This window comes from Tachypleus tridentatus, chromosome 1 (assembly GCF_004210375.1).
Source record: "Tachypleus tridentatus isolate NWPU-2018 chromosome 1, ASM421037v1, whole genome shotgun sequence".
In the NCBI taxonomy this organism is placed as follows: domain Eukaryota; kingdom Metazoa; phylum Arthropoda; class Merostomata; order Xiphosura; family Limulidae; genus Tachypleus; species Tachypleus tridentatus.
Genome location: NC_134825.1, coordinates 3,066,641 through 3,083,835, shown reverse-complemented (window position 1 = coordinate 3,083,835; position 17,195 = coordinate 3,066,641). Strand labels below are relative to the sequence as shown.

At 36.6% G+C, this 17,195-nt stretch overlaps 1 protein-coding gene across 1 annotated transcript in view; it reads right to left on the bottom strand.

Annotated features, from left to right (window-relative positions):
• LOC143222981 (uncharacterized) overlaps positions 1-17,195 on the bottom strand; it is a 92,643-nt gene that overhangs the window by 11,595 nt on the left and 63,853 nt on the right. The window contains exons 12-13 of the mRNA XM_076450335.1: positions 14,675-14,790; positions 13,610-13,798 (exon numbers count right to left, since the gene is read on the bottom strand). Of these exons, the coding sequence (XP_076306450.1) occupies positions 13,610-13,798; positions 14,675-14,790 (305 nt within the window). The remainder of the gene's footprint in view (positions 1-13,609; positions 13,799-14,674; positions 14,791-17,195) is intronic.

Here is a 17,195-nt window from a genome sequence, read left to right as displayed (position 1 = left end):
GTTCAAAAACTGAAGTAAATGTCAATCAAAGAGAAAATTTCCTGTCCTCAAGCACACAACTCAAGTTATCTGATCTGTCAAGGGGCAAAGATGGAAGACATGGATCAGCCGTAGGCAATTTCAAGTTTTGTCTTATAACGGAAATGATATTTATTTGGGAGTTGGTTGGCTTTGGAACAGACTTTATTCTGTCTGGAAAAGTAATCACAAATAAAACCGAAAATACCTTTAAAGAGTATAAGAATTTTAAAAGAAGTAAAACACTGAAATAGGAAAATGAGACACTTTCTCAGAAAGCTCTCACATTCTTGAAGAAAGTACACAAAATATTTGGTATTGGGACCAACAATATAGTTCAAATAATAGAAAGTGACAGCTTCATATCCAGTGAAGATAAGTAATAAAACATTCTTTTTTTACAGTATTGCAGAGAGGAGGGGAAATGAGTGATTTTGGAATGTGGCAAATAACTTGAGGAGAAAAAACAGTGAAGAGAGAATGAAAATATTGATGAAACAGATGAAACATGAGAAAACAGCAAGTCTAATTTTTGAAAATGAAGAAGAAGAGCAGGAGACCAATTCAAGTGAACACCAGACACAAGATGATGATGTTCATGTCCCACATGATGAAAATAAGAGTATTGATGAAAGTGGCAGTTCCAGTGAAGAATGTCATCATCCTAAAAAACAAACAAGTAAAAAACTAGTAATAATAATAAAGTTATTTCTCTCAATCAGCTCACTAAAGCTGGAATCAGGGTGCAGCCTACTTTTGAGTTCATGCGTACTATCTTGGAATTCAGTACAGTTGACATCAGTAATGTCAATCTTTATTGATCAAATGTTCAAAGAAGGAAATGGGAAATTATAGAATCTGCAGCTACAGGCATCAAAAAAGACAAGTTAAGTCAAATTCAAGGCATTTAAATTTGAATTGACCTTCACTTCGCCATAAATATAGTGAGGGAATTGGAGGAAGAGAGAAATATTATAGTTGACATTGAGACACTTGTGTTTAGTGCTACAACTTCATTCTTAGATCAATAATTTACTTCTAGGAATAATCCAAATACCTTCTTCTAAAGGTCATGAGTGAGCTTTACAGACTTCTGAATATTATGACATCACAGATCAGGTCATGGCAGTTTGTTGTTACACCATTTCATCTGACACAGGTAAGTACAATGGAGCAAATATGCCAACCTGATAAAATTTTGGAAAAACCTTTACTGTGGATCTTGTGCCATCATCATATTTATGAGGTACAAATTTTTCATGTGAGTGAATATTTCACAGAGCAAAAGTTGGTTGTTGGTTGATTTAGTGTTTTATGGCACAAAACAACTAGGCTATCTGCACCATACATTTGGTAAAAAGTTAAAATTAAAGTAAATTTAGTAAAATTTATAAAAGTAAATTAAGATAAAACAAAAAATAAAAAAAACAACCCATAAACAGCATAAACCCAATGTTTATATCTGGTCTACAATGCTAAGAGAAAACTACATTAATATAAGTTGAAGAGGACTTTCTGTAGTATAACTGTAATTATCATAATTTGCCAGGATGACTAACAGGTAAGAACAAAAACCACTGTCAGTCACCTGAAGTTGGCCAATCCAGTCCTGGTTCTGAGTTATTTGACATTATGGCCATTTTCAAAAAGTAATAAAAGTTTTAAAAGACTAGAGCAAAATTTTAATAAAAACTACCTAGGATGACTAACTGGAAGTTCAAACAGCAACGTTAGTCACCTGAAGTTGACCTTTCCAGTCCTGGTGTCCAGTTATTTAATGTTACTGCCATTTTCTAATTTCGTATCGAACTAGATGGACTTTGAATTCTTAAAAGGGAATCACATTAAAAAAATGTGTAATGTATAAATTAAAAAACTTAAATGACATTAGAAAGATTAATGGCCTTTAAAATACTAAAAACATTACCAAGGTGGACAGTGTCACCATCACTAATAACACTTTCTAATGTTATGTACGAACTTTGGGACAGAACATGTTTAAAATGGTGCCATCGTTACGACTCTCAATGTAAAATGTGGCTTATTGTGACCTGAATGTTACGCAGACTACACACTGGTGCATCAGTTCCAGATAAAAGAAAACAATGAGTTAAAAAACTGTGACAAATGCGTTGTCTAGTTAGAACAACTTCCTCTTTCCGATCCTTACGGAAATAAGACGGCCAAAGTCCAATATAGGGTTTTATTTGGAAAAGCTTGTTTTCACGTTGTTCACTCCAAGTCGATTGCCAGCTGGCACAGAGCTAAGCCTTGAATACATGGCCATAGTCCATGTAAGGAATAGGCACAGCAATGACAGTGCCAAAGCAGATAGACTTAGCTGCATAGTTCGTGAGCTCATTCCTGAGGATACCAATGTGGCCCGGTATCCAGAAAAACTGGATAGAAATATATGTTAAAGAGAAGTGAGCATGTCGGTTTTGAATATCGGCAAGAACATGGTGTAAACTAATGTGAAGCAATTCCAGGGCCAGTAGTGAACTAAGTGAGTCGGTACCATTAGTGCAGTTTCAGTACTGCTTAGCTTCGATGTGATTCAGGGCAAGAGAAATGGCATATAGTTCAGCAGTGAACACAGAAGCAGTAGAGTGCACACAACTACTGAACCATAACAAACCATGGCAGAGCCCACAGAGGCACCTGATTTCAAACCATCTGTATAAATAGAAATTGAAAGATGGTTCGAAAGATGTTCAGCAAAAAGTAGACAGTATTTCCAATTGGGAGTGTCTGCTTTTCTCACATGACTTAAAGATAGGTCACATTTGGGGACTGTAAGAAGCCAAGATACAGCAATGTTATTCAAAAACAGACCCAATTCATTCAACTGTGTATGGATACAAAGACCAAAAGGAGCAATGGCAGACCACGTGTTTCGAAAAAGTATGGCCCACCAAGGACGGAAAACACAACCCCACGTGAGATGCTTTGATAAGGAACAAAGTTTCAAAGCATATAGTAAAGACAGTTGCAAACAGCAGATGTGCAAAGAAGGTTCATGAGATTCTACATATAAGCTCTGAACTGGGGAGGTGCAGAAAGACCCAGTGCAGAGACGAAATCCTTGATGATGAATGGGGTCCAGCATCTGTAAGGCTGAAGTCCTGGCAGAGCCATAGACCAGTGATCCATAGTTGGGTTTCGAGTGAATAAGAGCACAATACATCTTTGCCCTAAAGATCAATCTGCTCCCCAAGTGGTGGAAAAGAGGATACGGAGGATGTTCAGTACTTGTGTACATTTGACCCATAGCTACTTGATGTGTGGTACAAAGGTCAGCTTATGATCAAAGATAAGCCCAAAGAACTTTGTCTCAGGGACCCCAGGCAGCATAGCTACACTGATACAGAGTTCAGGATCCGGGTGAATACCTGGTTGGCAACAGAAGTGCATGCAAACAAAGTAAAAAGAAGTAAAAGCCATTTGCTGTGGTCCACTTCAGCAAACGATTGAGGGCAGTTTGTAGCTGCTGCTCAATATACCTCATGTTCAACGACTGACATGAGATGTGAAAATTATTGCCATAGAGCCCATTTGCAACTGTGAGAGGGAGTTGTTCAGTGATGGCATTAATTTTTATACTGAGAAGTTTGACACTTAAAACACAGCCCTTAGAGACTCCAAGTTCCTATAGGAAAGAACTGGAAAGTGTTGAACCCACACGAAATTGGAATCTATTGTCCATTAAAAACTTTTTAATAAAAATGGGCAAATGGCCATGTAACCATATATATGGAGGTCTTGCAAAATGCAATACCTCCATGTCATATCATAAGCCTTCTCAATGTCAAAGAATATTGATACAAGATGTTGTCATTTGAGAAAGACATCTGTGATTGACATTTCATGTCAAATCAAGTGGTCCATGATGAAGTGCTGTCATTGGAACCAACACTGGATGTACATTAACTATTCTCTCTAAGGTATAACAGAAACACCTCATCAGTTTAAAGGAATCTTGGGCTCCTTCCAAGGTTTAGAGAAAGGTATGACAATTGCCCAGCACCAGGCATCATGTAAAACATTCTCCTGCCAGATTCAGTTAAAAACAGTCAGGAGAATAACAAGAAAAGCAGGAGAGAGATGGTGCAGCACACTATAGTGAACATCATCAGGTCCAACTGATGTCCTGTCAGACTGATGAAGGGCCAGTTTGAGTTCCACCAGTGTAAAGGGACAATTATACTCATAGAGACAATCAGCTAGAAAGGAAAGAGGTGATTGCTCTGCCTGAGTCCTGGTGGCTAAGTAGGTGGAGGAAGAAACGCAAGTGATAGATACCCAGCAAAAGCTTTCACCAAGAGCAATGGCAATGCTCCTGGTACCAGCTACTTCATGGCCATCAGAGACAATATAAAGAGGAGGACAGAATTATATTGCCCACTGACCTTTCAAATCTTGTCCCATGTGACTTTGGAACTGGTGGTAGAAGATTTGATAGTTGTGAACTTAATCCAAGATTCCTTCAGGTTTGATGTCTTACCCACTGAGCATGTGCACGGACCTGCTGGAAAGCAATGTAGTTTGAGAGTGTCGGATATCTACGGAAAGTATCCCACGCCAGTTTGTGAACCTTTCGTACCATGTGACAGGCAGGATTCCACCACAGATTGGGATATAGTGGAAAATGTGTCGAGGTTTTAGGAATACTTTGAGCAGCTGCTTGTATAATACAGTCAGTTACTGCTGCTACACTGTCTTTCATTGATGGCTTACAGACAATGGCAGGACTGAGTTCTGCAAGAGCAGTGAAAGAGGGTCAGTTTGCCTGATCCAGCTTCCACCGGGGCACACGGGTTGAGTGGCATCAACAACGGCCAGTCTCTCTTAAAATTATAGGAAAATGATCACTGTCTCATGTATTATTCTCAACCTTCCATGAAAAATGGGAGAATAATGAAAGGGATCAAATTGAGAGATCAATAACAGTAAAGGAATGACTAGGTGCATGAAAATAAGTAGAAGAACCAGTATTGAAAAGAGAAAGACTGTAATCAGAGAGCAGAAGCTCTACAGAGTGACATCTCCTTTTTATATCAGCACTTCTCCAGAGGAGATGATGTCCATTAAAGTGTCCCAGGATTAAAAAGCAACTGTTCAAGGATAGCATCAAGGTCTAATTGATCATATGTCTCTCCAGGTGACAGGTAGAGAGAACAAACAGTGATGGTAGGACTCAAGGAAACATGGATGGCTGTGGCCTCCAAGTGTGTGTCGAGTGGCAAAGACAGGGTGAGCACATGCTGATCAACCAACAGTGCCACCCCTCCATGCACTTATCCATCACACAGCCTGTCATTTCTGTACAAAGCAAATCTCCAAAAGGTGACTGTATCAGCAGATTTCAGAAATATTTCCTGTAAGGAAAGAATACAGGATGGTAGGAAGCAATCAGTGTTTTGATGTAATCCAGATTAGAATGTAAACCTTGACAGTTCCATTGTATCAAGGTAGCCATTTTTATTTACATGTAAGCAAATTGGGTGGAGAACCCTTCTGTTTACAACCACATCATTTTTCCTTACTGTTATTATTTGAAGGATGTCTATCGACCTCCATGGCTTCTGCCCTGGGTCGATTGGGCAGATCTTTGTTGTTGGAAGGGGATTCCAGTGACTGAGGATGTGAACAAATGATTGTTTTACAACTTGGGGTGGGAGAAAAAGATGTATCTGAAGAAATGCCTGTATTTGAAACCAAAGGATGTGGATCTTGGGGTTTGTTGGAATGTATGGGAGGAACAGAGATAGGCGTAGAAGTTGATTCATCAACCTTTTTAACCATGGAGGTCAAAAGGTTTTTCATTTGTTTTGAAAATGATTCTCTTGGAGGCACAAAGAGATCTGTCTGCTCTCCCAACGTAGTTGTGGAACAAAATGCAGCAGCATATGCCCGAGATGAAGTGGCAGACAGCAATTTCCGAGCCTCAGAATAACTAATATTTTGAATCATTTTCAAATGCTGCACCTCTTTCTCTTCCAACCATTTAGGGCAAGAACAAAAGTAGGATGGGTGAGAGCTATTGCACTTGATGCAATGAGGGTCTGCTTCACACTCACAGACATTATGATCCTTGCCACCACAACCAGCACACATCAAGGAACCACGACATGGCATCTTTGAATGACTGAACCGCTGATGTTGGAAGCATCAGAGATGGTTTGGAATGTATGGCCATACTCTGCAATAAAAATGACCTGCCTTAATGGTAGGAGGTGGGCATCATGATGTAAATGTCAGAACAAGGATACTGGTTGGCATCGTAATTCCATCTTTGCAAATAGAGATGCGCCTCACTGCAGAAACTCCTTGAGTGGAATAACAATGGAGAATCTCTGATTTGGGGATGTTCTTCAAATTCCTTCTCATGATAAATTCAAAGTAGCATGAAGTGTAACCTCAATAGGTGTATCCCCAATTGCCTTTAAATGTAAGAGGAGTTCACTGTGTTGAGATGTGGATGTTTTCACCAATATGTCACCAAATCAAAGCTTCTTTACTGACTTTGGAGAGCCAGCAAGTCCCTCTAGTCCCTTCTGAATGAAAAAGAGACATTTACCCTAAAAATTTGTCTAAAAGAGAATGTAGGTAAAGAAAATGAGGTACAACAAGTGTTACAAGTTGAAGGTTGCTGCTCAGAATCTTTAAGATGTGGTTGTTTACCTGTGGATCGTTTTATCACTATTTTATTTGGAGGATTCATAATAAAAAAAGGGAAATTTTGGTGCCCACTGACCCAACCCACCATGAAGCCCTAGAAAGAGACACACTACAATGTGAAACAAGGACATTGCAGCAACACCAGGGTTGACCCTAGCCCAAGTGGATCAGCCAACTGACCCAAGGGGTCCACTCCTTGGTTGCCTGTCTACAGAAATTCAAGGCCAAAGCAGTGTATTAGGGTTGGACTCCTCAACCACCAGGATTCTTCTCATCCACTTCACAGGTCACCACACATGGCAAACACATGGGTGGATGTTTGGATCCCAGAGGAGGTAAACTGAAAGAGCAGAACCTTCCCTGGGAGATCTCCTTACTACATACAGGAATCCACACTGAAGGGACAAGGCAAAAGAATAAAGGCTCAAGGTGAAAAATGTACCACATTTTCAAACAAATTTGGCCTGAATCATACCATGATGTAAAGAAGGAAAATATTATCAAGTTTCTTTGATTCAAACTGTTTCTCAGATGTTTGAGCTAGCACAGAAAAGTCTAAGATTTTGCAACCATGCGCTCAGAGTAAACACTTTTCAGAGAGGAGATTATAAGTATCTTTGCCAGATTGTAATATATTTCTTTGGAAGCGATGTGCTCAGCTTTAAATTTCACCAGCTTGGAGCTTGTCATGAATCTAGATTTCTGGCAGATGCCATTTATCAGACTGTAAATTTTATTTGTCAAAACTTCAACAACTTCCTTTCTTTATATAATAATAAATGGCTTGCAACAACTATTGTTGTTGTTTTATATCCCATGTACCTTAGAAGTTGTGAATCAGTTCATGCTCTGGCTCAAGATCTCCAGACTTTTAAAATGTTCTACAACCTCAGACATGATTCGATGTTTGGTGATGCAGCAGTGGAAATAACACACGTGGTACCTGACTCCTCAGCTGGTTGCCCTTTCTCTAGGTGATTTGACCTTCCATCTTAAGATTGAATAGCTATTTTGCAATTTCATTTTCAGTATAATGTTCCTGATGAATTTTCTCAGAAGAAAGCTGACCCTAAAAATATTCAAATAAAATCAGGTACTAAACTGTCTGATCTGATTTCACCTGAGTCTAAATCTTCTTTTTTATCATTTTGGAATTGGATGGAGTCAACTAGATACTTAGGAAGCTGGAGGCAAATCTACATTTGAAGGTGAGAAATGTGAAACTTATAAAACAAATTCTGTGCAGAAGATAAACAGCTTAAAGTGACAGACAACTCTGCTGAAAGATTTATTAAGCTTGTTCAGAAGTATATAATGACAACTCCTAATAATGAAAAAAGAAATGATACTTTCCATGTGGCTCACCATCAAAGGCAGTTTTTTTAACAAAGACAATTGCAAGAAGGACATGAAGAATCTTGTCAAAAAGAAAAAAAAGAATAATTATATTGTTCAAAATTATATTTTTAGTGATTGTTTCTGCAATTTACTATATTTTCCATTTAAAAAAACAATATTTTAACAATTTAAGTTATATTTATCTTATAGATAATTATAAGTGTTAAACTGTTTTTTCCTTCAATTTTAGCATTACACAATATGTTCAATATTTTTGAAAATAATTCATTCTGCTCTAATGTCCTAAAATATAAAATTTTGTCAATAGTCTCTTTATTCCTCTGTAAATTGGATTAAAAAAAACACCAATAGCGTAATCAGATTTTTGTCTAATTTGGAACACCCTAAAAAGGGTTGTTAATATGTTCATTATAACACAAACATGAGACACATGAAGTAAAACATATTCAAAATCAAAATAGACAATAAGGGTTGTTAACATGTTCATTATACCAGTAACATGAGATACACAAAGGTAAAACATGCTGAGAATCAAACTAGACAATAAGGGTTGTTAACATGTTCATTATACCAGTAACATGAGATACACAAAGGTAAAACATGCTGAGAATCAAACTAGACAATGAGGGTTGTTAACATGTTCATTATACCAGTAACATGAGATACACAAAGGTAAAACATGCTGAGAATCAAACTAGACAATGAGAATGAGACCAATATTTGAGAAATAAAAAAGAAAAAAATGACTGTGAAAGTTTTGGTTTGTCCCCAAAATGTTACCCCATTTCTTTCAATCTGAAAGGAATCACAAAATACTATTTGTGTAAGAAAGGGTTTATTGTGTCTCAATAACCCCTGTGTCTCAATTACCCCCTCTGACTTTCAAAAAGGATTTATATTACACCCAAGAAAGGGTTACAATTTCTATATCAAAAAATTCAATATAAATATTATTCTGTGGGTTACAAAATAATATGGGATGAAAGATAGTTAAAATGTAGAGAAGGGGTAAATCACATATTCATGAATCAAATTGTCCCATGTAAAAATAACTGCAGAGAAATGACACTTGCCAGGAATCAAAATGAAGAAATTTCTCCAGAATAAAATTGAAATGCACACAAATGCTTCCCTCAGTAAGAAATTTGAAACAACAAAACCTATTAAAAATACTCTTAGCACAATATACAGAATGTAAAAAGACTAAACGTCTAAAGGTTAGAATGAAACGTCGTGTAGATATCTAAAGGTTACAATGAAACGTCATGTAGATATCTAAAGGTTACAATGAAACGTCATGTGGATATCTAAAGGTTACAATGAAACGTCATGTAGATATCTAAAGGTTACAATGAAACAAACAAACAAACTACAACTATATCATGTTATACACCAACAGTTAGGCTTGAAACAAAACCTCAATTAAAGGAAATAAACATCCAAAGTAAGTAACAAGTTATACTAAAGGTGGGAAATTGTAAAAATATGGGTATGTAAGGTACTAGATCAAATATGCATCAGTAACTTTCAGAACTTCAGAATTTGTGACAACACTAACAAAGCAACAAACAATGGTTTAGAAGTAAGTCTGTCTATTTTGAAACTATGGGTGTACACAACAATCTCTAAAATGCTTACAATTCAATATCTACATGGAAACTTCAGACAGATATATTATGATAGGTGTTTGAGAATATTGGTAATAAAAAATGAGTTTAACCGTGTGGGGTCAAAGCAAATTATTAACTTTTCATGAAATTACATCCAAAATTGTATAAATGTATATCAATAATCATGGCATGAAGAGATCAGTCATAATTAAAACTGTAATATCACCTACTCTTAACATCACGTGTGTGTTACATGACTGTCCTCCATGAATTATTATAAATTTTCTACCCTCCATAATACAATATTTAGTGTTCAACTGATTAAAATAACAAACTATAGATATTGATATTATAAAATACTGGCTTCATACCTTGTCAGTTTGCCAATTAGGTAAATGTATATCAAAACATTTGGCATGAACAGAAAGGTTTTAATTAATACTGTTATATTATCTAAGTTTTTGGTTCTTAATACCAAAAAGGCAGTAACATTCCCAATATTCACTTCTCTGTTTCACATGATGTCTTGCATTTTGAATCATTATAAAGTAGGTCAGAAATTGTTAACTTAAGAAATGATACTACCTAAAGCTAGAATTTCACATTACAAAGGTGAACGCACAAAATGAAACAAGCAAAGAGCAACCACCATGAAAGAATAAGTGTGCGAAACTTAAAATAGGAAGCACTCCTGTGGTGTATAGTACTACTTCTGGAAAAAAATATATGCTCTTTGCCCAGTTAAAAAGAAAGGAAGACACATAGGACAGAACCCATGACAATTATGTGGCTTGGTCTAAAGGATCATAAATGTATATCAATAGGCCAGGTACAGTCTGCCAGGCAGAAAACATCCAGTACCTCACGATATGACAAATTATGCCAAGTGCAACCACGAGCAAAAACAACATGGCTGCACCTTACCCAAGTTTATAAGATCAACAAGTGCAGTCCATCAGGGCAAACAACATCTAAGGGAAGTGCAAAAGATTGATTATGGTATATTGTGATTGTAACAAAATAGGAAATCAACAAGTGTGGTCTTCCCAGGCAAAAAATATCCAGGGAGACCAACTTGTGATAAGTGGAAGTATGACAAGTGCTGTCTATCTGAGCTAAAAATATCCAGTGGAAACCTTGCATAAAAAAACATTAAATACTAGTATAAGCAAGTGTGTTCAATCAAGCCAAGGATATCTGTGAGAAGCACCTTGTGGTTAACTGAGTATAGCAAATGTTATCCATCTAGAGAGAAAACATCCAATGGAAGTAACTTGTATCAACAGTGTATGTAATGAGAAGTACCTTGTATTAAGACTGTTATTACAATGCATAATATTAAGCATAACAGCAATAGCTATCTTCTTGCAGAGTTGGTAAATAACTAGGAAATTTTAATTATCATACAAATCCCACTTGTGAGGAAACCTCCATGATTTATCACTCCAGCAACTGTGAAATGCAAGTAGCAATGACCCCTTTGTTCCACTAGAAGAAAGAGGGAAGAATATACATTTTGTGGTATGGAAAAATGAAAATGCCTGAGATAGTGCAAAAGGCATTGTCATTTTCCTCTTTTGAAAAGCAGAAAAACGTGATTATAAGAATCAGGGATCACAGGGGATGGGAAAATCTCTGTCTGCTTTCCTCATGAAGACCATCAGTGACAGTTCACAATATATATAAAATGATAGAAAACAATGTGATAATATAGATACACCTCTAGATAAGTGGTCAGTGGTTTTAGAGAAACACCCAATAGCCACTGAGTGTTAGAAAATATGAAAACTTAGTGCTAAGATACAAAAACCAGTGTACCTGACCAGACAACACCTGTTACTAGCTGGGATCCTGAAATACAATGTAAAGCAACTGCAAAAGAAAAGGGTAAAATAAAATAATGCAATATGTCAACTTATCTCCAGATTAATAACCATGTGACAAACATATTGTGGGTTGTCCACATATGGGCTAGAATAATCTCCTCCAAAGAACAACAGATCTGTGCAGCTAAGTACATAGTTAAATGACATTTTTGATGTAAAGAAACATTAAACAGCTGACAACTTTTCACTGCAAGTCAGAATAAGCTAGCTGTAAAAGTTTCCAAACATAGCCATAAGGGTAATAGCAGAATGATCACATAAAACAGAGAGATCCCATGTAATAAAGAGGCAAGACTGGGAGCCATGAAAGGAGTCAGTGAGAGACACATAACAATGAAGAGACTGCATTGGACAAAGAAGACAACCTAGATCTGATCAAGAGCACAAAGAGAAAATGAAGACAGAAAAAATAGGTAAAACCTTCATGATGTTTTAGAACAATTAGGATACATACGAAGATTGATAAAGAGTAAAGAAGGCATTATAAGCATAAATATCATGATGACCACAAACTAAGAGGAAAAGGAAACAGGTATTAAGAGAAAGATGGTACAAAGAACACATAGTAATGAGTTCAATGAGAGAACAAGCAAGGGCATAAAGAACCCATTGAGATCCCAACCTGGAATCACAAAGGGACAGAGTTGATGTATAAGACAAAAGGAATGAAAAAGGAGGTAAATAATAGAGGAGGAGAAGAATTTATGAAAATGGTTGAAAACAGGAGAAAGCAGCCTGAACTTGAACAGAGACAAATCCTGATCGAATAACCAAGTAAAGAATTAGGACAGATGAAAAAACCAAAGAACAGATGAGTCAGTGAATGGACAACAGTCTAAGGGCAGACCGACATCTTTGACACATGGGTAGAGAGGAAGGTCAAATGGTATTAGTAGGCAAAGACACTACACAAGAGGTGAGTCCTTGAGTAAAGGCAATTGACCAGAGTAAAGCCATGTGTGAAAATGAAATTTGGTGATATTGAGATAAAGCATATTCAATTGAAGTTATAGGAGGAGCAACATGGACAAGGATAAGGGCTTACAGACTGTTGTTCCATTACAGATTGGAGCACAGGAAACAGCAATTAAGCAATCCAGTATAGAGCAACAAGCAATACATGACAAGGAGTGGTCTGGATGAGGGTAAATATACAGAAGAAGGCCCATACAATCCTGATTAAATGAATCAAGTCCCAGAGCTGAGGGATATGGAAAGGAGACCAAAAGGAAGAACATTTGGCATTACAGTGAGTGTCTGTATATGTAGTTTTCCTAAGCAAGAACACACCCACTAAAAAACTTGAGAATGAAGGTACTACTCTGTAGGAATGACTTGGTTAAGATAAGAAAAGCAGTCTGTAACCAGATTCAAAATCTTAGGAACATGACACGTCAAGATCATTATATTGTAGTCATTGGCCAAAGTTGAGTGTTAGAAAACACAGACTGGTGAAATAGGTGACAACATTTGAATGAACCATAACCATCCACACCTGCAAGAATGGGGAGAAATGATTGAGAGCTCAATGAACAACTAAAACTTCCAGAATACTGATATGAAAAAGTTTTCTTGATATACCACTGATCCAAAATCTCCTGAGAGCTGAGAGAAGTTACTCCAACTCACCAATAATGCATTTGTGAACAGATAAGACTTGGGAAGAGGTAGAAGAATGGGAGCCCTCATCATGGTTGAGTCCTGATGAATCCTCCAAGCACGGCTGGTCCTGATCCCAAGTGGAAAAGTGATGGGATAGTTGAAGGGATAGTGAGATAAGTTCCACCAATTGAGAAGTGTCCACTAAAGGGGATGTACTTTAGCTCAACTGAAGAGAGTGAGAGCTCTCAGAGAGGCCCATGTCTTCAAATGAGATAGAACATCTCAAGCAATAAGAGTGGGAGAAGCTAGTACTTCAGCACCCATCTGCTTTATACCTCAAAGCTAAAGTGGAAAGACTGAGGCTGACCAACATAGAAATCAAAGAGAACCACCACATGAATAATGTATTGTGTGAAGGTTAAAAGATTTCTCCAACAAGATGAGAAACCCTACCTTAGCAGAGTCCTGAAAATGCAATAGGGTGTAAGTAATAGACTTGGCCTGGGAAGAGGCGAGCAGAAGCCATCCATCCATGTAATGATGTGTCCAAAGACCCAACATTTGTGGAGGACACACAAAGAAATGGACAACATGACAGAACACATAAGAAGCTGAAGCAAGACCATACAGCAGTGCTTGGAACTAATAAAACCATGGATAAAACAAAGATAACAGCAGGACTCTGGAGCAATGAGAATATGAAAATAAGTATCTGTCGCATCAAATTTGGTCATCAAAAGACTCGAGGAAAAAAACCCACTGAAGAACAATGTAGAACTCCATGATGTTTTCAGAAAGGTATTCAGCCAGAACATAATGAAGATGAGTTCCAGACTCCTATCAGATTAGTGTACAATCTTGTAAAAAAGGGCATCATTATAATCTGGCCTCCATCTGCCATTGAAAAGAAATCTCATCACCAACAATGCTGACTCCTGTAGGAAATGGAAGATGTGTATGAAAAGAAAGACTGGAATAAGGAAGAAGGGGCATGGGGAACCCAAAGAGGTGATGATTGGGCAGTAACAGTAGGACAAGTAAAAAATCAGGGAGGACAATGAAGGAATGTAGCCTTGCCACACAGACTCTAGACCCCAGAGACAGAATGACCCAAAGGCTCTTCTACAAAGAAATGGGGTTTGATGAAGATTTCTCAAACACAATATTCCAACAACATAAGATCCAGCTGATGAGAGATAATACCAAAACCACCAAAACCAACAAATGGGCCACGAGACTACAAGAAGGTGTGAGATAAGAACTGAAATGAAGAAATAACATTTAAGAGGATGATTAAAGGAAGGCAAATCCTAGAAAATTGGGCCCAATTGAAACCAATCAAATCCTCGCGATTTAATCCCCACAGGAGAAGGAGAGGATAAAAACACTGTGAATACAAATAGGGATTTGAGGCACAAGAATGCCATACGAGGGTGGAAAAAAATAATCAGGCTCAGGATAGCCACGCTACAAATAAAAAGAATGAAGAGCTAAAAACAAAAGTAAAATTTAATGTACCCGATCAATAATTTCTATGGAAGGCACAGTTGTCAAACTCTCCTGACTGTCAGCATTACGTGTCAAAAACATCAAGGGCTGAAAAACAGTAAAAGCTTCACCAGAAGCATATTTATCTGTAAAAGGAGAATTACCTGATGAAATATCCAACAGAGTCCAACTGGAATCTCCTCAGCAGATATCATGAACTTGCTATAATGGAGACTACTGACATTACCATCATCAATGTATATTGGTAAGAACTTTCCCATCAACACATCAAAATTTTAATTCAGAAGCCAACTTTGACTTCCCCCCAAAAAAATTTTAGAAACTGTTGAAAACAAACATAAAACATCAAAATTAACTATTAACTCAAAACTTGAGATTAAAACTAGCGAGAAGCTACACATGATCAAGCATGATTCAAATGAAAACAAAGTATACATGTCTAAACACTGTAGTTGCAATCAAGATTATGCTGTACAAGTATAGATGATACAGTATGACTGAGGGAGGGCAGTCACATGTTGCTAGAATGATGCAAAAATGGAGGGGTATAAAAGATTTATAAAATAAAAATTTCAACAATTGTCAGATGATAAATCAAGGCCTAGATAGCTTTGAGTAAGGAGAGGTTGTACTGTTTTGGAAGCTGGGTATCCAACCTTTTCAATTTTCTGAGATGTCAATAAAATGTTCAAACATCAACACAGGCCCAATTTCATTGAAGCTATTAAAGCAATTACCTAAATGACAGATTCTTACCATTTTTTCTCTACAAAAAACTATTAGTTGTTTATTTGTGATAGGCATTCATAGATAGATAGCCTCAGTTTCTTTGTGACCATTGTTCTTTACCCTAAACATTCTGCTGTTATCTGAAATAAAAGTATGGTTTCAATTGTAACCTAATCAGTTCTTTACCCTAAACATTCTGCTTTTATCTGAAATAAAAGTATGGTTTTAATTGTAACCTAATCAGTTCTTTACCCTAAATATTCTGCTGTTATCTGAAATAAAAAATATGGTTTTAATTGTAACCTAATCAATTCTTTACCCTAAACATTCTGCTGTTATCTGATACTTCATATACAGAAAAAAGTAAAGTGATAAAACTAAGGAATTAAACAAAAGCAGAAGTGAAAAGGTTAGAAGCTGAGGCTGTAAAAATAAGCCACTGTTAACAGTCTGCTATCATTCTAGTAAGTAAAAAACTATAATTGATTTTCTATTATTCTACACTGATGATTCTGTTACTACAAAATAAATAAGGAATAAAATAGAAAGACTAACAAAAAATATTCGATATTCATTAAGAAGATTCTAGAGGTTATACAAGTAAAACAACAAAAATCTACGGTGAAAAACAATTCACTGTATGCTTAGTTCTTTCAGCCATTAGATACACCTATGTTCATGGCCACTATAATGCATGGTGAGCAATATCCCACAAGTTTGTGTATGGATGTAAAATGTTTGTAGCTACTATATTTATAGCTTGTAATTATGTGGTATCTGTAAACACTGGAATGATGGGTGTTGGTATAATATCAAACAATAAAAAATAACAAATGGACAATCCATACTATAAACCATTAGCATAGTTCATTATTAACATCTATGATGTATTTTGTGTCAGAGTTAGGAGCTATTAATTTTATGCTACTGATTTAGCAACTGTTAGTGGTAAAGGAGGGTAAATACCACATAAAACATATAGAAATACTGAAAAAAATGTACTCGATTGTGTAAAAAAAAAATTATTTGGATTTCAACAGATGGTACTGGCATGCATGTTGACTCAGTACACTATTGGACATGTAACACTTCAGCTTGGATGATAAAGAAAGGTTGGGAAGGCCCATCACGTTTCACGATAACAAAATAACCATGTTCACCAAAAATAATCCATGTTGCATGGCAACAGAAGTCACTGACATGTTGAACATTTCTTATAAAGCAGTTGCGTATTTAAATAAGTTAGAAATGGTGAACAATGTTCGATACAATACAAATTGATTGGAAAAATTTACTCAATAGAATTTTGGTCTGGAATTTCTCATTAAAACATAATAAGACTGAACCTTTTTAAAGAGATTAGTAACAGGAGATGAAAAGTGGATTGCTTACAACAATGTCCAGTGAAAAAGACAATGGACACGACAACAAGAAACATCATTAAGCAATCCCAAGAAAAAGGTAATGTTGTCTGTGTGTTGGGATTGGAAGGGAGTTTTGTATTATATCAGACAATTAACACAAATAAACACTGTTGACAACTAGGCTAGTTAAGGGAAGCATTGGATGAAAAACTTCCTTCACTAGTCTATGGAAAAGGTATAATTTTCTATCATGAAAACACCAGAACACATGCATCTTTGCAAACCCAACACCAATTAATGCAGTTTGGTTGGGATGTTCTTATTCATCCACCATATTCATTGGACCTTGAGCCCACAGATTACCATCTGTTTCATCTCCACAGAACTCTCTTGGTGGGAACACATTAAAATGTCTGGAAGAAATCAAAATGCATGTG